This window comes from Porites lutea, chromosome 8 (genome assembly GCF_958299795.1).
Source record: "Porites lutea chromosome 8, jaPorLute2.1, whole genome shotgun sequence".
Classification (NCBI taxonomy): domain Eukaryota; kingdom Metazoa; phylum Cnidaria; class Anthozoa; order Scleractinia; family Poritidae; genus Porites; species Porites lutea.
Window position 1 is genome coordinate 13,027,304 of NC_133208.1, and position 22,121 is coordinate 13,049,424.

The following is a 22,121-nucleotide window of genomic DNA, read 5'->3' on the forward strand; positions in this document are numbered from 1 at the left end:
GCTCATTCTCGCCAAGAAAAACAAGCCTCAGCAAGCTACAAATTTGAGGGAAATTTGTGAAGGTTGGAAGAGGTTATGTCCAATTACGACTACAATAAGGGTTACCGATGGTTTCGCTTTCAAAAGGATTCGTCTATCGATAGTTCTCTGCCGCCATTAAGCAGTTATCGCTCAATGCGAGAAGTTAGCCCTCTACTGTGGATGTCCCACGCCGAGCATGTGGCTAACAACGAAAGAGGGCATGTTCATACGGATACTGGACTCCTCAGCAAATCAAACGACAACGCCTCGCTTCATTTACCGATTATTCTCGCAGCATCCATCTCGAACGCTTCTAACGCGTCGCGGACCCTCAAAGCGCACAGCACTGTTGATATAGGTGAGCAAAACACGGAACAAGTTCACACGGACGCGTTAGGCTGTTCCTTGTACGTACCAACACCCACATTATTACTAGGGTCTGAGAAGGGACAAACGGAACACGATGGTTTTCCGCGGGCAGTTAGTTCACACAATTCGGGAACAAAACGAAATCCAGTTCATAAGGTGCGAACAAAGCGTGCCGTGCGCAAAAATACCAAGGGACTTCCCTGCATTGGCCCGCAGAAAAACCTGGACGATTGCCTGTTCATTCAAAACGGTATTCAGCGCTTTCCTGCAAACCATAAAGGATTTTTATCGCAGGACAAAGAAAAAGAAATTAAGGAGTGGATAAATAAGTCTAACAAGTAATAGCGTGTCAAGACATCGAAGGAAAAAAGAATTAACAAGTTAAAAAGGAATTAATATGTTAAGGGCATCGTGGAAGGTGTTTAGGAGTCTTAAAAAGTACCTAACGGTTCGCAGAGGTTAAATATATTAGTACATTACACGGCCAAAGAAATAACGTCCGAAGTCAAGAATATGGGAAAGCTTTCTTGTTTCTTGTACTGCTAGAAATGACAGTGAGTACAACAAACGCTGTATCTCCAAGGTGCGAGGAAATTAACTACTCAGACTATTCAGCTTGCCCGAAGTTACCAACCTGGATCTCTGAGGAGCTACATTGTACAGGATGTACATTAATGATAAATGTAGTCATCTCTTCAAAGTTTGGCAACTTGCGTTAAAAAACGCTAGCCCGATTGGTCACACTTCACGAACATTGTGGCGGCATTATCCACTCGACTTCAATAATGATTTACAAGTAAAACCAATACGGCTCAAACATCGTTCCTTTATTCAAACACTCTGTATCCGTTTGAGCCCCAATATCCACATACCAATTCTCCACACTGATCCCATACATTTTTTTAAGGAATGAGTTGAGAGAATTCGATAAAAGATCAAAGCATTATTTCTTTGATGATCATTTTGTTAATGCTCATAACTTTCTCGCTAGACTGTTTATTGGAACTGTTAAGAAAAAATTCATTTTGGCCACTCTAGGGTGTTAAAGATTAAAAGCAAGATTTTAGTTTGGGTATTCTCCATACTGTTATCCAACACTTCCTACTGTATTTGTAAGGAGAATTTGTTTAACAATCAACAGTCAATCAACCTTTTTCACCAGTTGATCATTACCCCTTTTCCTTTTTTTTCGGAGAAATTAAATGCTGGACACTCTACCTCATAGAGGTTAAAAGGTTTTAAAGGACTTCCAGCTTGTAAATAAAAATAACATATTTTGATCAGCTCTGCTACAGTAGCTCGTTTTAAAGCGGTGTAGAAATAAATAACTTAGAAATATATCGTGCAAAAAGGACAATGACTTTTCAAGTTCTTTGCTGTCATTTATCTGGTTTGTTCCAGTGCAGAGCTCGAAAAAGTCCCATCCAGTAGTCTGGGACGAGTAGTTTTTCTTGCTGGGCAAGTAATTTCTTAACGCTTACATGTACATGTACTTGCCCAATGGGCACAGCTGTACCTCCTTCCATCTCCCATCAACTGTACCTTCCATCCATCTTTGTGGGCTCAAATTGGTTCCAATTTTGTCAACGCTGACATTTATTTTCCAAAGAGGAGCTCATAATCAAGGCTACATCTTTCCCGACAGGACATTAATTCATGATAAAATGACTGTTACCATCAAAATGAATACTTGAAATCTCATTCTCTCCAACGATGGCCACACCCACAGCACTTGTAGAAAGTTGTCATGGGCTCATCTGCCGATCGTGTTTGAATCTGCATAAAGTATGCTCTATTGTGTTCACACTTAGGACAGCGCTCTGTTAATTATAAAAATTAAAACACAGCAATTAGTGTTTGGTAAGTAGAAAGGTTCTAATTCTCTTTTTGGATTGTGGCTACCAACTTTACAAACACACAAGCACAATACACACTTTATTCAAAACAACCCAACAGGGGGCCTTTGGGTGTCAATATTATAAAGGTACAGTACCGTTCAAAAGTAAGTTGACAGTCCATTGCGAGTCTCGATTCTCGACTTGATTCGCGATTCTCGATTCCTGCGTGAATCAAGAATCGAGTCTCGCAGGACAGAAAACAAAAGATTCAACCATGATTGATTTCTCGATAATTTTACAAAGACATAAGCTGTAACACAACACGGCATGGTTACATGTATATTCGTGATTCGCGCAAGCAATAGTCTGCTACACAGCTGTTTTTAGGGTCGTCACGCAATGCTCTAGAACGGCTGTGTATTAGACTACGCGGACTACGTAAGTTTAATTTGAAAAGGTATGAACAGTAAGTTTGCTACAGTAGGTGAAACAGAAGTACCTTTTTTTTTCAGTTATAAATCTAAAAATAGATCACTAAGTATTCACAGCTTTAGAAAACATTTTTTTCCTTTCTAATACCTATGACTTTTTAGCTTTCCTGTTACTTTTCCACTTTTGTCCACATAGGTGAATGGCGATAATTGGCAACCTTGGAAACTATACTGTTGTAATTAAATTGAACATCACCAAAGGCCATAGTTGCAGCTTATAGCCATATGCGTTTCCTTAATTTTCAGTTTCTTAACTTGTGAAATTGTATTGAAAAGTTTGGGGTGCATCTTACGACTGAATGTGCATTATAACCGAAAGTATACATTAAAAATCACCTGCTTCGCTCAGTTGGAAGAGTGCCTGACTTCTAAATGGGGGTTGCAGGTTTAAACCCATGTGAGAAGCTGACTGACATTACTAAAAGACCCCACATTAGTTCAGAAGGTGGTACCACTGGAAGGCTACAGAAGCCATTGGCCCCATCCTCTCTAACCTTATACCTCTGAATTCAAAGGGGAGATTTTTATCACTTACCCTCTGTAGAGTCCACATTCTCCCAAGCTTCTTTCCCACCCAATACATCATCAACTTCCTTTAATTTAGGGTACTTCTTGCTAGATATCTGATACAACAGAAATCAGTCTAAACATGAACTTTCTTTACTATAAAGAATGTATTTTAAAAGCTTGTACGATTTAGTTCTGTGGTACTATCAAAAACTGAACCTTTTAATACAATCACAATAAATATTAATAACAATGATAATAATAGAATATTCATGTAGTGGAACATTTCTACAAGCTCATGGCGCTTTACAACAGTAAAAAATACCAAGATTAAACTTTAAAAAAATCTACAATAATAATTATTACAATTTCTCTTACGATAAAAATGTTTCTTTACAATGCAACAATAAAAAAATTAAATAAATAAATAAAATTATTTAACGATTGCTAAAAAAATATATAAAATATAACTAATAAGAAGCTTCTTCAAAAGAAAATGTTTTTAATTTGTTTTTAAAAACATTTAGGGATTGGATTAATCTTATGCTGTTAGGTAAAGCATTCCAAAGTCTGGGGGCAGCCACTTGGAAAGACCCATTTCCATAAGATTTCAGATTAGACTTTTGTAATGAAAATGGGATTGCTTGAAGAGGATCTTAGTTGCCTTGTTGGGTTATAGCAGTCAAGAAGATCAACAATATATTTCGGAGCCATGCCATTCATTGCGTTATACATAAGGAGTAGTATTTTGTATGCTATTCATTGTTTGATTAGTAGCCAGGGTAATTGACGAAGTACTGGTGTTATACATGTATGTTCTGAGCTTTGAGTTCTGGACACCAGGTGAGTAGCACAGTTTTGAACATACTGTAGTCTATCGAGAATTGATCATGGTAACCCATACAGAAGTGCATTGCAGGGGCATTTGCCTGTCTTGTCAGTCCCAGGGGTGGGGCATTTGCAAATTTTGCACTGCCCGGGGGCTGGGCATTTGACAACCCCGGGGCCGTTCCCAAGCTTTTGACACACATGCGGTTTCCTATCAGAATATAACTACACAGAGGGTTTTGCTGGAAAAAAAGCAGATTGGCTCATCTGTCAAGGACAGGACTAAATTGAAGAAGGTTGTAAAGGCATGTTCTCGATTTTATACATGCATTTCTTCATTGCTTATCAAGCCAAAATTACATAGCAAAATTGGAGCTATCAATGTGAATCCACGTTTTTTGGTTATTGAATCAAATTTCTGTTGATATTATTATTTGAAGAACATCCTTTCATATTTATAAAACTATTGATAACATATAACTTTACAGTGCTCTATTACATGTAATTTAATGTCAATAATTTTATATCAATACTAAAACCATAAACCAGTGCATGTCGTCGTTAGAATCATTAGAATCCTAGCGCTATCACAAAGGAAGACGTTAATTGAAACAAAAAGTTGAGCATTAAAATGCTTAAAATGGCACTATTCGACAGTGCGATCAATGAAAACTGTTGCAGTGTTGACAGAGGATGGGGTATTTGACCTCTTTTTTTGTCCCCACACCGGGGGATTTGACAGCTCAAGATTCCCCACCCCCAGGAATTTACCATCCAAGGCAAAAAAAATGCCAATGCCCGGGGTGGGGGGGCTGGGCGCAGCTGGAATTGACTGATGCATAAGGGGAAGAAGGCTGTTTTGCTGGTATTCACAACATGTTTCTCCAAGTTGAAATGAGAATCAAAGGTTACACCTATATTTCTAGCACTACTTAAGACTTTGATGTTTTCGCCAGCCACGCAAACACCCTCAATAGCTGGGAGGGCTTTGTGCAATTAAATTGATATATATACCGCCATTATTATACCGTTACCTTCATGATCTATCGACCTCTCGACCTCTCCCCTTATGGGGCTTTTCAGGGATATTAATGAAAAAAATAATTCAAATGGAACATAACAAGGTTAAGAATCCCAACTGGCAGGAGGCGTACCAGTTGGCTATTTTACAAGCGTGGCTGAGGATTTGAACTGACAGGACTACCGAGAAAAAATCCAGCGGTAAGGTTCTAGAAAATATACGGGGGGTGACAACTCTAACAAAGGCTGTTTGGGCAGTCCTATGAATAACTTTATGTCCTCCCGGAAATTTCGTCGACCCTCCCGAATTTTTCGGTGACATTCCCCATAAATGTTTAACTTCCCAAAATTGTTTTAACAAGTAAAATTAAAATTTTGATTAGAGTTTTTGTGCAGTTTCTTGTTAATTATGTAACTTGTTAATTATCTAACCTTAGTTATTTTTTCTTTTAGAGGGTATCATGTTAACACAGAAAGACTGTCAAACTTTTTAAGTATATAAAATCATGTTTTTTTGTTCTTTAATCACCGATGAATCAGGCGAGCAGTGAAGGGGCCAACCACTAGGGGTCTGGGGGCATGCTCCCCCAGAAAATTTTGAAATCTTGGTGCTCTGAAATGCCATTTCTAGTGTTCTGAGAGGACAAATTCTGTCCAAAATGTTCTCTAAATCAATTGTCCTTTTTATGCTTATTTTTATTGGCGTGACTTCGCGTAGAAGTAGTCAATTTTATTTTATACAAGATGTGTGGTTTTTGAAATTGCTCTTGATATCACTTTCAGCTAAGTATACTCTGTGTGGTGTCATTGTATAAGGATCATAAGAATTCATTTGAAATTTTCAGAACAACTGTCGAAATCTGAAATTTTCCTATCCCGAATGCATATTGATCGGGATTCGGGATTTTCGAGCAAAATCAGAAGGACTCCGACGAGATCATTTGGCCTCATTTGTGTTCAACAAGGTTACATACTTACATACTTCTTACGTACTTACATACTTCTTACGCACTTCTTTCAAGTTTTCCAGTATGCAATCAGTGGAATGTGCTCTTAAAACTCGTTAACGTGCAGCGTAAAAATGACCCCTGAACTAAAGAATGATGGGATCTGGTGTGAACTGATAGTATGTGCCTTACACCGGTACGGTTCTTGTGTCAATCTGCTGGGGATTGCACGTGGTCAATCGCACTCGAACTTCATGCTATTTTAGTTGGAAACACTGCTGATTGGTCTTTTCATATCATGGCAAGTGCAGCCGTTTTCAAGTGTCAAAATACATAGAATACAGCGCATACACTGGGTGCATATCACTGTATATATATATATATTGTTTGATAACATGTAATATCAAATCTTTGCTCAATGTCCCGAAAATATCTCATATTTCCCGAAAAATTTCCCAGGTTTCCCGATTCCCGGCAAAATCTCCAGATTCCCGGAATAAATTTGTTTTTCTCCCGAAACAGCCCTTGTTAGAGCTGTCACCCCCCGTAAAATATGAAGCATTCCAACACGAATCCTTACCTTTTTTGTGATGTTATAAACGTACGGACAGGTTTGACAAGCAAATCTATAAAGTGAAGGCCCTGAGCCTTCCTCTACTGTTAAAACATTAGAGCAGGTTGGACAAAATAACAGCATTCTCACAACTTAAAGAGTAAAACTCACACTGAAAGTGCAATTGCTAAGAAATCATTACTATGTTCATGTATGTGACACCAAATGTAACCTTGTGGTTTACCGCTGACCAAACTTTCATGAAAATGAGCCGGTGCTAATATCCCATGGGAGGAAAATGCATACAACAGGGTGAAACCGACCTTTTTTTTTTTTCTTTTTTTTTTTTTTTGGCTATTTCACCCCGTTTTTGCCTTTTCCTTCACTGCGGAGCCTGTTGCATGTTTTTTTTAACCCTTTCACTGCCAGAGTGTTTGATAGAGTTTTGTAAGGTGACTCTAACTTTTCAGTATGTGGACGAAATCCTATGATGTGACCATTCAAATGAAAGCTCTCTCCCTGAACTCACACTTGGTGCTATTTGTTTTCCAAAATGTTATGAAATGAAATTTGGAAATCTGGTCGCAATTTTTGGCTAGATTTGGCAGTGAAAGGGTTAAAAAAAGGAAAAACAAGAGGATCTCAGACTCTCTTTTCGTAAATCTGCTGTGCTTAACTGCATGGAGGAAGAAAAACACAGCACATTTTTGTTGGATGGGGTTAGAGGTGTTGGAGGTGGAGGACGGAGCTTCCGTCCATATGTCGGAACACGCGTTTAGTTTGGCACTGAAGCTGGTTTTATGTCAGTCGTGGTCAGCAGTTCTTAGCTGTATTCCTTTATTTTGTCCAATACACTACTAGATCTATTTTTGTAAGTATTGCCTCCTGTCCTATTTCCTGTTATTCAGTTTCATCACGATCACGCCCCTGATTAACTAATGATAATTAATATTGATATATGAAAGAATCTACTTCTAACTAAATTTGGGCAAACAAGAACATAACCTTTGTATTCGACACTGTAAACGACGGGGCATGTCAATCGCAAGTGAGATCCTTTCGCCTGCGAGGGGCTATGCCATGGTGACTTGATGCGTTAGTTTCAGGCAATGTGGTAGCCTGTTCCAGGCGTTCAGATAGTGGGGAGCGGTGCGAAGTGAAAAGGAGCGCGAAAAAATAAAAGCGAGGGAGGGGGAGAGGTGAGAGAGGGAACCCGCACCTCTCTCCCCAGTCCCCTCTACTTTTCATCGCTTTCTTTACTCTGCGTCGCTCTCCACTATCTGAACGCTTGGAACAGGCTAGCAATGTGGAGTTTGGTAGTGTGTGCTTCCTAAATTTTGGTCTTTATAATAGATTAAATAAATATTAAGTGCAAATGAACTGACAAGTAACATGTAAAAATAGCCCGAAATTTACTGAACCGACATTTGCCCCCGCCCCCATCCAAAAATCTTCACCAATCGTCTATCAATTACTTCCTCGATACAATTTCCTCCTCATCATCGGCGTCAGTTTCGGCCATGTGCAGCCGCTTAAACAATTCAAGCAGCTACAGCTGAACTTAGCGTTTCTCTTTACGCCCCATAACCCTAACTAACAAAGCATCACCGTCTTACACGTTTACATCGGTTTTAAAATTTGCAACTTATGTCCGGATGTGTAGAGACCAGAGAGACGAGACGCAAATGTGTTCTTGATGTTAATTGTATTACATTAGCCGGAAAAGGAGGAAACCATTTCTGTTCTAAGAAGGTTTATAGGAGTTATAGGATGGGATAGGAAGTCTGCTAAAGAGCAAGAAATCTGCTCTCGCGAGCTAAAAACTGAAGTTCATTATTGTTGTTGTTGTTTGGTTTTCATAGTACATTACCCCATACCCTGAGCGCCTCTCGAGTTTTACACCCTTTCTTTAGGTTGTTCACAGACCCTCTATTTTCTCGAAAAGTCCGCCGAGCGCGCGCGATAAAAATAAAAACAGCGGGGAATTAAATGATAGCTAGCGCAAGGGGATAGGGATGGGGAAAGAAGAATGCACGGTCTATGTACAGGCTACTTTTTTAAAAAACAGATACAACTGCATGTCCCACATGGAGAAGGTACATGTCTTATGCTGGCCGGGTCCACCGTTTATCTAAAGGATTATTCCTTTTAGCCCCTTTTACGTATTAATTAAACGTGATTTCATTTTTCATGAAAGCCTTGTCGTTATAAAAAATTTATAATATATATATATTTATTTTGGACTGGAAACAAACATAATTTTACTGTCAGAAATAGGGCTTATATCAAACAGGGGCAACCAACGACAATATAGTTCAAAATCACCTAAACATGGCATTGTTAAACGTATTTTAGTATTTAAACGGCGGTAGATATTGGCATATTTTTATCCCCTAAAAATTTTTCATCTGTTCGGATTAATATTTCCTAGCTGAAAGTCTAGTGATCCGAAAATTATAGGGATCAAACTTACCTCAGTTTCGAAAATTTCAGTCAGGAAAAAGGCTCCCGAAATTAAATTCTAGGTGACCTTTTTAGGGTAAAAATCCGTTAAAAATGGGCAATCATACCATTTTTTAGATGTTCGAAAATCCTAGGAGAGGCAGGCAAGCAAGAAATTTTACAACAAATGTTCCGAAAATTCTAGATCTCAAATCGTCTTCCGAAGAGATATTTTCTGAAAATTGACGTTGGGTGCCCCGGTATCAATGTGCTTTGCTTTTCATAAACAAGGGAAATGTAAATATTTATCTCTGGAACAATTTACGTAAGTGAAACGCCACGATTGACTGAACTTAGCTCTGATCAGGGCCAATACTTTTAGCTCCCCGTCCCACACAAATGGCCTGAAGATTCAATACAGACAGGACCAAGCAGATGCAAGCACGTCTGGAAAAACATATAATTTTTGTTTGTGTTCTTGTTTACATTCTAATCACTTCTCGATCTCCCAAAAGGGCCTGTTCTAAGGGACCTATAATTTTGCGTAGACTGGAAAGCGAAAAATACTAAGAAATTTTATACGGGGCAAACAAACATGGATATTGACTTTTATCACCCCTGCTTATAAAAACATAAACATCTTTTGTCGCGGCTATAAACATTATTATTCCACGGTTGAAAGGCTTCAAGCATAGTTACTATTTATACGACGCTCTTGACCACAGACCCCTTCGTAGACACATCCCTATCTTGACTTCCTTCAACTCTTTGACGTGCATGTACGAAGGAAATTCGAGATCAAAAGGCGACAGCGGAAGTACATTGAGGGAGATTTTTACAAAAATTACAACAGTCAGGTCACACGACACTTATGTTAGCTGTCTTAGCTCATTATCATTTGAAAAGCTTGGTCAGTGAGCGAAATTGAATTCATAATTGCTGTCCTTAGTCTATGAACCTACGCGTAATAATAAGACGACATTCGTTTTTAAGGACATAGAACTTCGTGGTTGAAATCCGCAAGACTGAAATCGATCGACAGACATCGCTAGGAAGTCATAGGAAGTCTTCATTTTCCTGGCACACACAGGTATGACCAGATATTTAAACAAAATTTATCTTGATTCTCTAAAGAATGGAATAGCTGAAAGTGTAAACAGTGCTTTGTGGTTAAAGGGGAATAAATTCGCCTCTGAAGTTCTACGCCATTTGTTGTGAGTGTACTGACAAAAGGACCTTAGAGGGTTTCACTGTGGTAACAGAAAAGACCCCTTACTGATTTCAGCTTCGGTCGATCCCGGATCATCCAAAGGGCTAGTCAGTGGAAGTAATATGCTTTTATAATTTCTTAATGTGGTCTTTATTTACTTTCCCAACAACTTAGCTATCGTGTTGGTTAGCTGTTCAGCTGAATTAAGTAACCTGACATTTTCTTAATCGTTCTTTGAAAGCTCTCCGCAAGAAAAAATACGTGCGCGTCTAGGGTATCTATACAGCCGTCTAAACACCGCACGGTTATATTTTCTTTCGATTCCTTTCATGTAAGGATACTAATTGTAGCGATGTTAAATCAAGCAGAGCTGATATTGTGTGGTTACATAACGTAGTATTTCTTCCAGTACCTTGAAGGTTGTGCATTAAAATCAATCAAGCATTATTCGACCTCAGAAAGAAATCCGGGGTATAGGTATCAAAGCAAAGAACATTCCGGCGTTGAATTTCTATTAATAGAACAATTGTTTTTAACTGAATGTGAGACTCAAAACACACGCAGTATCATCAAGGGAGAATCATTCTCATTCTCTCTTGGTATCATCTTATCTTTATGGATATGAGGTCCTTTCGATTAGACTAGAGTGTTCTGTAGAGTATAAAGTTCGTGTGTGTCTTTTTAAATAAACACTTGTCATGACTTGACACGCAAATCTTATCGCTTACGTATTATAATTATTTTCGGGTCGGCAACTGCAAAGAATGACAGACTTAGGATCATACGTGGCTTGAAATTTCAAGGTCGAGCTCATATTCATTCTCGTTCGAGGGGGTGGGGTGGGGAGGACACTGCTTTTTTGGGTCTTAACGGGTATGTTATCATTGTGTTACGGTTTTCAGTGTCTTATCGTCTTGCACAGGGTGTCTCTTCGGACCGGGCATGGGTTGGTCAAAGCTGGGAGTAACAAAATCCAGGTTACGTGCAAAATTTTAATTCAGATATAACGCTCAAAAAGCAAATTAAAATAACTCCTTTTTGTCTACAATTTGAAGATTGCATGCACCAAAAATATAAGAGTAAATTTTCGAGAAAACGCCTTTAAACAAAAGAACTAAAAGAAACCCGGATTAAAATTCAACCCTGGGTTAGCGCTAATCGGCCAGGTACACTTAAAAAGGGTGAGGAAGGTTCCCCAAACGTGGTATAGTGGTTTTAAAAATGCTTGTTTTATTAGGTTCGCTACTGGATACCTAACGTGAAGCGCGAACACCTTGTATTATTCTTGGACTGCATTCTTGAAAGTCTGGATCGATTCGATACCTTTATAATCCAACCATATGTTACGGCGATATGACAGCAATTCAACTGACAAACTTGCGGTCGATAGTACTCTCATTTTTACTCCCCCCCCCCCCCCCCGTCTCCTCTCTTTATCAATGCTCCGTTTGAAGAGTATTTCAAGTTTTAGTTAAACCTACACAGCAAAGTGAGGGGTGGAAACAAGGGAGTAATGCCACCAGGATCGAGCTCGGGACCTCGCGCACCGAAGGCCGCGCACATCCTTACTCCTCTCCTTTGGGGTGTGAACACAGGCCTCCCAAGCTCACGTTACGAGTGTGTTATGTAAACTGACTTTCTCACAAGAGAATGGTGTTGCGTTGCAAGCAACTGTTGACACCTGTCAATCTGTTCATAGTAATGAATTCACACCAAAAAACACAGGAATGCATCAAAGGTAAGTTTCCTTTATTTATTATATAGAAAAAAGTAAGAATAATGATATTTAGCGTTCGCAGACCTCAGTATTTTATTTCTCATACAAAGTCTCAACGGTTTCTTGTAACGAGACACCGACTCTCTTGTAAGAAAGTTAATTTACATAACACACTCGTAACGTGAGCTTGGGAGACCTGTGGTGTACCGTGTCATATCTATATTTAGCCATCGTTAATTTTCGGGTGGAGAGAAGCGACGACCGGAAATACGTCTGTGCCCGCAGGCTATGTCAGTCATATTCAAGTATTGGTTTTCTGAAAATCGTGCAACGAAATTGTAAATAAGCGAATCAAAATGCAATCTGATTTGTGAATTAAAACCTGCTCTATTACCATTCGTTAGTCTAATCATAAATGTAATTCCGGGACTAAGAAGGTATCTGGAGGGGAATCAAAGGAGTTTTAGGGAGGGTATTTCTGGACCTCGGGTCCATGTTAAGTATTCAAAATACAAATAGACGGGGAACGCAGGGTTTTGCAGAAAACTTCCCAACCGGTCAGTCCCCGAGATCTCTATTTTCATGGTCAACTCTTAGTGGGAAATACAAACATGCTTCGAGCGGAATTAAGCTCTAACCCACCTAAAATGTTATAAAATAATTTAAAAAATGCTAATTTACTTTTTTGAATTTAACATTTTATAGATCCTCGAAGAGGAAATTACAATCAGCTCTAATACAGCTTCAAGCGCCTTTCTTGAGCTAAGCAACCAACATGGTGATCGTTAAGGAATGCACCTCTGTGTTTCAGTTCGCCCTCTTTTTCGCTTTGATGGTGTTCACCTGTAAAGCAAACAGCCACTCGTCAGATGCTCCAATGCAACAATATGGATCACCTCCTAGATTGGCACATAACGCGCTGCACTCCTCAGAGTCTGGTGTGGCTAGAATTGACGGTGATGTCTTTCTAGGCGGACTGTTTCCCGTTCACGCTAAAGGAAATGGGTCGTCATTCTGTGTCGAGATCAACGAACAAGTTGGAATTCATCGGGTTGAGGCAATGCTCTACGCCGTTGACCAGGTATGTGATTTTTTTTTTAGTTGATTGCTGAAATAAGATGTAACACGCTATTGTAAAATTCAAATGCCCTTGGAAAGAAGCGCCGAAAAATAAACTCAAGTTACACGCTATAAAAAAGTACTTCAAAGACCAATACTTTTCGTTTTAAAGTTGCCACTTAAAAAAGGATATCAAAAAGGGTGGTCTGCGCATCATAAATACATGAATTTTTGTCTTTCTTTGTTTATCTCTAGAAAACATTCTCACGATAAACACAAAAACCTACTCACACGGAATTTCATTGCCGATGCTTAAAGATGCAAGCAATCATCACTGGATTTTTTTTTTGTTTATAAAAAGCTAGGTTATATATTTTTTTCTTCAAAAGCCGTTGACTATCTTTTGGTTGAACGTATTTTTTCCCCACCACTCATTAAGCTTTGTGCGCTCGTAGACCTTTTAATTAGAAATCGTCCTTTTAAAACTGGTTCTGAAATAAATCTTTATTTGGTTTGTTCTGCCTCTTATTAGAGGAAACCACTTGAGGAAAAAAACAACAATTTCAATGCAACACCTTTCTCAAGAGCTTATGTGAAGAAGAAAAAATTTTTATTGCCGAGTTTTATTTTTACAGACGACATCTGCAAGTGAGCAGATTTGAATGAGCAGATTTGCATTTGTAAACTATAAGAACTAAAGTTTATAATGGCTATTTTTGAAGTTTGATTGTCAGATCTTTATCAAAAACAACACTTTTTCATTTTCCACAATCCTTTTATCGTTTCAGTCTTAATTATATTGCAGGAAACATTTAAACAACCTAACTAGCTTGTCTCCGTTTCCCTCGCAGAAATTTCCAGTCATCAAACAATTTAAAGTGCACGATTTATGCTATTAGTGTACAGTTCAGCGAATTGTCTTTTTTCAAATTTATTTTCTCGCCATTCATTGTCGTCATCATTGCACAGTGGGTCGTTTAATTTCGCTGTTATGACGTCACAGCAGGTGTATTTAATCTTCCTTCGTTTTTGCCTGTCAATTTTTTTTTTGTTCAGAAAGCGAATGAAATAAAGAGCTATACATGTCGGCTTTTTTTATAACAGACAACTTTTGATCTTTTTTAACCAAATTGATATAATACTGACGATAGGTTTTGGCAGGTCGCACATCAACTGTGCGAGGGAATTAATAAACGGACGGCAGTTTTAAAAACAAGCGCAAATCAATGGTTTGCTAAGAGAATCTTATTTGGGGTGAATTTCCTCGTCGTGCAATTTTTACGAGCCTATAAGCGTAAATAAAATACAGGCGATTTACGAAAAGCCGCGCGTAAACTTAGGTTAAGCGAGGTTCAACTCAAGCGCGCAAAATCTACATGCGTACGCACGTGAAGATTAGGCGAGAGTTGAAATCCACCTTTAAGGAGGATGGTAAATACTCCTTCAAATCCTCCTTCACACCTTACTAGTTAATATAGCAAAGAAAACGAGATTAGATGAACTAAAAAGAGTCATGAAGAGCACTTGTGACCAACTTAAGTGGGGCGGGGGTGGAGCGGCGCGAGGTTTATGTTTTCGATAACTTTAAGTTTTTTGAAGAAACAGGGGCGCACCCAGCCCATAGACCTGTAGGCCCGGGCCTACAAATTTTTTGTTTGATCACTCTACCGCTTGTAATAAATTATGCGTTGTTGGGGTGAGGTAAAAAGCCTTAGAGCTCAAAGTGTCGGTGAGGTCAGTGCGTACTGGTCATGCGTGCAATTTTCAGGATATGTGGAAATGAAAGTCAGCCAGACCTACAACTAGTCGAAAAGCTGGATGAAAAGTGATCAGCGTGATATCGTATGGTTCGTCTCAAGTGCTTGTTATTTGAGGAGACACTGGCAATAGCCTGGCGCAATAGATGTTCTGCAGGGCGCAGTTTTTCGAAGGCCGATCAGCGCTTAACCCGGGTTGCGCCACAGAGAAATATAAACTTAAGTTTAAAAAAGTAAATAAATGAGCTCTGATTTCTCATATTTCTTTACGGGTAGTGATTGATGATGTTTTGAAATCACCGATATTTTGGCCCGTTTGAAGGGGCAAATTAAGTCACTCTATTTGCTTCCTTTTTTTTAGTAGCTAAACTTTATTCGCATCAATTGAATGCCAAAAATAATGGTCCAGTTTTGTTATTTAAGATTATATTGAGGCATTGAAACTGTTTCCTGCCCTCTGTTGCGTCGGGGGGCAAGGATGGACATGGATTGAAACATGAAAAAGTTGGGTCAACTTTTTAAGCTTTCGACCTATGACTGCAAATATTACCAAAAAAAATGATGGCCAGTACAGTGTTCCCTGATGAAATTTCTTTGATATCTTCGTCATAACTCAACAGGAGTGTTTTGTGTATGGGTAAAGGAGTGACTGAGTGATGAGTTCAGCACAGAATTCACATATCCATGCCATGTGACATAGCCCCCTTAAGGCTGGGTGTCATATGCCGCCAATGAATCTGCGACATAGCCTCCGATACCGCCTGGGTTACTTCTCGGACGAATGAGAACATGCGCCGCCGGCAGCTACAGCCATCACAGACCTTTTACCGCCGGCATGCCTGCGAAGTTGATCTCGAGTCAACTTCGCAGGCATGCCGGCGGTAAAGACTGGGATCACCAATGTTGCCGACCACTGCTGTTCACATATTGGAACAGCATCCCACGCAGTTTTGGGGGCAATGTCGCAGGTGCATCGGCGGCATAAGAGAACCAGGCTTTTTTCACAGCTAGCCTTTAAGTTCAGTCAGTCATATTTTCAGGTTTTTAGATCGAATGCAACCTTCTTTGTATGTATTAACGTCGCTATTTGCTTTTAGCCTGCTGCTCTCCTCTCAATTAATGCTTTGTTTGCTTCTCGATGTGTGTGATTTTTTTGTTTTGTTTTTTTGTGTGTGTGGTTTTTCTTTCTTTTGTCACTTTTTACTTGTATTTAATTTGTTGTTTGTTAAAATAAATAAATCAAAGATTAAAAAAAAAACTTCTTTTTCACTAGGTGAACAACAACAGCCATCTCCTTCCAAATATCACTCTGGGGGTAGAAATTCGTGATGACTGTGGAACAGTGAACACAGCTTTGGAACAATGTTTGAACTTCTTTGTGGGTACTCTGGCAAATAACGAACAAATATGCAGCTTGTCAGATAGCTCCTTTAGGGTGCAAAGAAGGGCTGTCCTGGGAGGGGTGGTTGGGCCATCCTTTAGCACCACAACCATTCAGGTCAGTATTTATGTATGTTGCCAGACTCTATGTAATCTAAGAAATGGTTATTAAAACTCTTTTTGTAAACTTCTTGATTTAAATTGAGATATGCCTTGGTTATGATTTTAACATGTGGATGAAACTCTGTGACGTGACCGTTGAAATGAAACTCTTTAGCAGTACTTTCACATGGTACTATTTATTTAGTATGTAGTTCGAACTTTTGAGACTGTGGATGAAATCCTATGGTGTTACCATTCAAATGAAATCTCTTCAGCAGTACTTTCTCATGGTACTATTTATTTAGTATGTGGTTCTAACTTTTGAGTCTGTAGATGAAATCCTATGGTGTTACCATTTAAACGAAACCTCTTCAGCAGTACTTTCACATGGTACTATTTATCTAACAATAGTTCTAACTAAATTTTGAGTCTGTCGATGAAATCCTGTGGCATAACTGATCTAATGAAACTTTTCGGAAACACCCCATTTTACAGTTATAGATGCGTGGAAACGATGCTGGAGTTGACCTTGTTGTGACACAGACCTTCCTGTTTTCTTCTGATGTACATGTATGTTAACTAGTATTTTTTAAAAATGCTTTCTATAAAAAAATATAGGAGGTTTGTACCAAAACAAGGTCAGCCTTACATTCAATTTCACTTTCACTCGAAGGGTAAGGTACTAAGCCGACGACAGTGAAAAGGTCTGTTATTTTGCTTGGTATCATTTTGCAGTCATGCATGTAGTTACGTATCTTGACTTTTGTTCATGGCCACTATTACGTCAGTGAAAATCTTACTCTGGGAACAGAAGAACGGTGTTAGAGAGGCACCTAGAGTTCTAAGACGTCATTGTTAAGTTTGGCTACGTAAAATAATATTTTTGTTTTTTGGCAGGAGATATACGGAAAGAAATCTTAAGAACCTCCCCCACAATTTTCCTTATTTTCTAGGTTGCTACTCTCCTCCGTCTCTTCGACGTTCCACAAGTTAGCTATGCTGCAACAAGCGCCGAATTAAGTGACAAAGACAGATTTGAGTACTTTGTTCGCACGGTTCCACCAGATTCTTTTCAAGCCCGTGCCATGGTAGACATCATCCGTCATATGAATTGGACAGCGGTTTTCGCAGTTTATTCACGTGGTAGCTACGGTGAACAGGGTATGTTGATTTTTCAGGAGTTTTGTGAGCAGCTTAACGTGTGCATTGCAGACCATCGTCTTCTGGAACCAGACTTCACCGAGGCAGAATACGATAAATTGATAGACAGATTTCGTAAGGAAGAAGGCATTCGAGTTGTGGTGATGTTTTGTAATTCCGAAGATTTGCGTTCAATGCTTCAAGCTGCTAAAAGAGCGGAAAACCGAGGCATCAAAAAACCGTTTGTGTGGTTGGCGAGCGATTTTTGGGGGACAAGACTTGGTCACGTGGAAGGCTTAGAAGACATTGCGGATGGTGCAATCACTATTGAGATTCAAACCTTCGAAGGACAGCTAAAACCATTCTATGATTATTTTTCGAAGCTAAGCCCACTAAATAATTCGCGAAACCCTTGGTTTAAAGAGTACTGGGAGAAGCGTTTCGATTGCAAATTAGGAAACGAATCGTCTCTGTCTTACCGATGCAACGACTCAGAAGACCAAGCTTCAGTCCTTCAGAGGTTTGACGCTAAGGTGCCGTTTGTCATCGATGCGGTTTTATCGTTTGCTCATGCGCTCCACAATCTGCACAGAAACGTCTGTGGAGAAGCCTCTGGTGTTTGTCCCGAAATGAAAAAACTGGATCGCACGGCGCTGCTGTGGTACCTTCGGAATGTTCCTTTTAATGGAACAACAGGGCTGGTAAAGTTTGATGCTAATGGTGACAGTGCTGGAAAGTATGACATTTACGTTTACAGAAACGCGCGCGAAAATACCTACGAGAGGTTAGGCAGCTGGATTGAAGGAAAGCTGATGTTTGACCCTAGTGGCATTTTGCAGGGGAAAGATTACATTGAATCGCAATGCGGTAAGCCTTGCGGTCCACAAGCTATAAAGCGCATACGCGATACACGATGTTGTTGGACATGTGAAAAGTGTGATGATGACTCGTACGTAGCCAACGAGTTTACGTGTCAGACATGTGATCAAGGCATGCACCCTAATGCCACTTTTAATGGCTGTGAACCACTAAAGAGAGAACACCTCCGTAGTGTGTGGATCGCAATCGTCGTCTCTCTCGCGTCTCTTGGCATCATTGCCACTTCCCTGGTATGCGGAGTTTTCATTAAATTCGCTGACACGCCACTCATAAAAGCTTCGGGGCATGAACTCTCGATTGTACTTTTCATTGGATTGTTTTTATGCTATAGTTTCGCATTTGTCATGGTCTCCTATCCAAGTAAAGTCGTGTGCGCGATTCAAAGACTTGGAATGGGACTTTGTTTTAGTGTTTGCTATGCTTCCCTGCTCGTCCGCACCAACAGAATCGCAAGAATATTCAGCGGTGTGAAAACTCCATCTTTTATCAGTCCGAAGTCTCAGCTTTTCATAACCGCTGTAATAATTGCACCACAGCTCGCCATGATAATAACAGGTCTCTTAATCCGTCCTCCTGGTCCCGTATCTTCTTTCAAGTACAAGGACTTCGTACTTGTCAAGTGCAACATACACATTGTTGGTGTGGTGGCTTTATTTGGATACAACTCCGTTTTAATTGTGCTATGCACGTTTTATGCATTTAGAACTCGAAAAACGCCGTTGAATTTTAACGAGGCAAAGTTCATCGGTTTCTGTATGTACACAACCTGCGTCATATGGATTGCTTTCGTGCCTGTTTATTATGGAATCGGTGGAGGGTTTGAAGCAGTAGCCCTCGCCTTTAGTGCTGTAATTAGCGCAACTACTATTTTGATTTTTATTTTCATGCCTAAAGTGTACATTGCGGTATTTAAACCTGAAAAGAACATCAGAAGCAACTCCAGGCTGAGGTCGAGGACAAAATCTTTGGACTTCAATATATCCTACAGCATCGAGGATTGTAGCGGTGAGTCACGCGATTTAACGCGATATTCAATTTGCGCTCAAGAAGGTTCACGGAAATATATTCTGTAATTGACTTTTTGAAATAAAACGTCGGTCAGGTAATGAGTTAGTGCCTGTTTACATGGAGGTGTGGGGCCCCAGATAGTTGAGGTAACATGTGGCGGGCACCCCACCTATCATGTAAACGTGATCAAATAAAATGAGAGAATATATGGACAGGCGGGTCTCCCTATCTAAGCAGGTTAACTCACCTACCTGGGTTCCCCCACCTCCGCGTAAACAGGCGTTTACTCATGTGAGAAATGATGAAAAGTAGGGTCAGCCATTTACAGTGCGACTGGGAAAACCGTGCACACTTGAAATATATCAGGAATGTTTATAGTGTTATGACCAATCACACCAAAGATCAGGACGCGCGAAATAGTCACAAAACCATAAACTAATTAACGTTCTTGCTTGCGGTTCAGTTTTCTCACGCCTGATTGGCTTTTTTCTTGCAACACAATAACATTCCAGAAATATTTCTGGTCTTTACGGTTTTCCCGGGATGTGAAATCGACGCTCGTAACATTGTCGCCCCATGTAACGAATTCCAGACAGTCTTGGATTCTGGATTCCAGGAAGTGGATTTCAGATTCTTTGTCAGTGAAAGTTGGATTTTGGATTCCAATCCTTAGTGGGATTCCGGATTCCTTGAGTTGTATTCCGGATTTCCAAAGTCCAGGATTCCGGATTCCACAAGCAAAAATTTCACGGATCCAGGAATCTGGATTCAGTTACATGGAGCAAGACATGCGTTAGGGACCGGTCATTATTTATCGCCGGGGGGCGTCGGAGGATTTGGGGCTAAACAAGGCGAAATTTAGCCGATCCCCCCTTTGAACGTTACTTCACTGAAGTGATCCCCCCTGATAACTTCTGATGACTTTCGCGACCCCCCCCCCTAATGCCTTCATTTTCAGGGCAAATTTGAGTGGTCCCCCGTCTGAATCTTTCCAAAGTTTTCTAGACTAGAAACAGATTTGGGTCGTTTGTTTGTTGCCCAGTTAACGCCAGTAACTCTTAATTATTGAGCTTCTTTTATGTCACCTTAGGTCAAGCATATGGTAACCCAACACACAGTCTGCCTCCAACGCCAAGCCTGATATCAAAAAGCAAAGTCACAAGGAAAAATTCCTCACCGAAGCCAGTCCTTCTGCAGGTTCAGCGCCTAACAGCCATTTGAATTGCAGTCAATATCGTTATTTTTTCCATGTGAAGTATAAACTTAGAGTAGAATAAAAAAAAATAAGATCACAAATAGCTCTATATTCCTCTGTAACCAACCTGCGTCGATGACAGAACAGTTGAGAACGAAAGAAAAAATCGACTCAGGGGAGAGGGAACGGCGTTCCATCCCCTTTTTATTTTTGCCCCAGTCTCCCCTCGTCTTTTCCCTCGGTTTTTTATAAATATTTTTTTGTCCGCAAATTACTACTTAAACGCCTGAAACGGGTTACAGAAATGAGTACTTGTTTTCTGGCCAGATAAGGGCTAATAGCTGGTTTTGACGTTGTATTTGTAATTCAACCAGCTACTTGCAATGCCCCAACCAAAAGATTGTACGTTAACCCCGCATTCAAGTGAACAACTCGGCCTTGAATTTGAGAGCACCTTAAATGGTTTTGTTCATTCAAAATCCCTATTGCTGGTTTGCAGGTGACGTCACGGCGGCCATGTTGGTAGTCATGGTCAAAAGCAATTCTCTCCTCTGGGAACTAAACTATTTTTTCTATTTTTTTCGAGAAAAATTTCTATTGTATTGACCACCAACATGGCCGCCTTGTCACGTGGTTGCAAACCAAGGATATAGCTACAATCTTGCATTTAGTGAGGTTAATACTAACACTGAAAGTGGATTTTTATGCCATTAAAAATGTATTAGAAGCAAAGATTAACACAGTTATAATCCTGGAAATTAATTTAGGCAGATAGAAGCCGCTTTAACGCAGCTGAGAGACTTTTTTTGAGGGAAAAAATAACATGAGCATATCAAACACTATCAAAAATAGAATTTCTTATTTCTGTCGAAAGTCGAGGTTTAGATATAATTGTAAGAATTCTCGAGAATCAATTGCGGAAGGTAGCGTGTCAGTTATGATGGTTTCACAGCTTGAAACAATTTCTCCCTCTGAGATGCATATCAAAATAAGGGAAAATATGCAAATGAAAACAAATCACATGATTACTTAAACACACGTACTTCAGTGAAGAACTTGTTTGAAATTTAATGTGCGTTTCTCTTCGCTAGAATCCAAAGCAAACTGCGCCTTAAAACATTCAGTCGGTTAATCAATAAAATTTCATATAATAAACATTCGAAAGCAGATACACATGTAAAAGCGCTTCAATTTATTTTTGTTTTTACCACCAACGAAGGTGCTAGTTTAATCACTTAAGCTCTTTGTCTTAATTAAGAGATTTCTATCAAAGGTCATTAAAGGACACACCCTAAACATTGTTTATTCTCTCATTCAGAATCGGGGATTTTTGTGCGGCGCCTTTTTTAATCAAAGAAAGAAAGTGTTATATAACCTAATTACGGAACGTGTAGTGTTTGGAAATAATTCAATATTCCTTTAATTTCTACTGTTAATGCATTTGGCATAGGTTTAGATGAACTGACGCGTTAATCAATTTTGGACTTACGGAACTGTCACGTCGAGTTTTCGACACTAAAACAATGACTGTACAACAGCGATTATTAGTTAGTGTTTTCGTTTCAAGGAGGGCTGTTTTATACTAGCCAATGGCGAGTCTTCTGGATTCTTCCTTTTGTTCCAAATAGCTGGTGGGATATTAATAATACATTCGTCTT

At 39.6% G+C, this 22,121-nt stretch overlaps 2 protein-coding genes across 2 annotated transcripts; one reads left to right on the top strand and one right to left on the bottom strand.

Moving 5' to 3' along the window:
* Nucleotides 1-1,651: 1,651 nt before the first annotated feature.
* On the bottom strand, nt 1,652-12,291 carry LOC140946020 (DNA-directed RNA polymerase III subunit RPC10-like). Its single transcript, XM_073395088.1, has 4 exons — nt 12,287-12,291; nt 6,602-6,727; nt 3,255-3,342; nt 1,652-2,210 (listed from the first exon to the last, which is right to left on the bottom strand). The coding sequence occupies exons 2-4, from the start codon at nt 6,716-6,718 to the stop codon at nt 2,089-2,091; spliced, it is 327 nt and encodes a 108-aa protein (XP_073251189.1). The 5' UTR covers nt 6,719-6,727; nt 12,287-12,291; the 3' UTR covers nt 1,652-2,088.
* Nucleotides 9,797-21,776, top strand: LOC140946019 (metabotropic glutamate receptor 2-like). The gene is made up of 5 exons (XM_073395087.1): nt 9,797-10,106; nt 12,649-13,024; nt 16,033-16,257; nt 17,195-19,265; nt 20,359-21,776. Exons 2-5 carry the CDS (start codon nt 12,719-12,721, stop codon nt 20,487-20,489), a joined length of 2,733 nt encoding a protein of 910 aa, XP_073251188.1. The 5' UTR covers nt 9,797-10,106; nt 12,649-12,718; the 3' UTR covers nt 20,490-21,776.
* Nucleotides 21,777-22,121: the final 345 nt, after the last annotated feature.

What these genes read in the sequence shown, in the direction of transcription:
- LOC140946019 (XM_073395087.1), top strand. Translation starts at nt 12,719, where the DNA reads ATGGTGATCGTTAAGGAATGCACCTCTGTGTTTCAGTTCGCCCTCTTT. An exon ending in TTAGCACCACAACCATTCAG is followed by an intron (nt 16,258 to 17,194) that starts GTCAGTATTTAT and finishes CTTATTTTCTAG; the next exon opens with GTTGCTACTCTCCTCCGTCT. An exon ending in CAGCATCGAGGATTGTAGCG is followed by an intron (nt 19,266 to 20,358) that starts GTGAGTCACGCG and finishes ATGTCACCTTAG; the next exon opens with GTCAAGCATATGGTAACCCA.
- LOC140946020 (XM_073395088.1), bottom strand. Translation starts at nt 6,718, where the DNA reads ATGCTGTTATTTTGTCCAACCTGCTCTAATGTTTTAACAGTAGAGGAA. An exon ending in TTTATAACATCACAAAAAAG is followed by an intron (nt 3,343 to 6,601) that starts GTAAGGATTCGT and finishes CTGTTGTATCAG; the next exon opens with ATATCTAGCAAGAAGTACCC. An exon ending in GAATGTGGACTCTACAGAGG is followed by an intron (nt 2,211 to 3,254) that starts GTAAGTGATAAA and finishes TATAATTAACAG; the next exon opens with AGCGCTGTCCTAAGTGTGAA.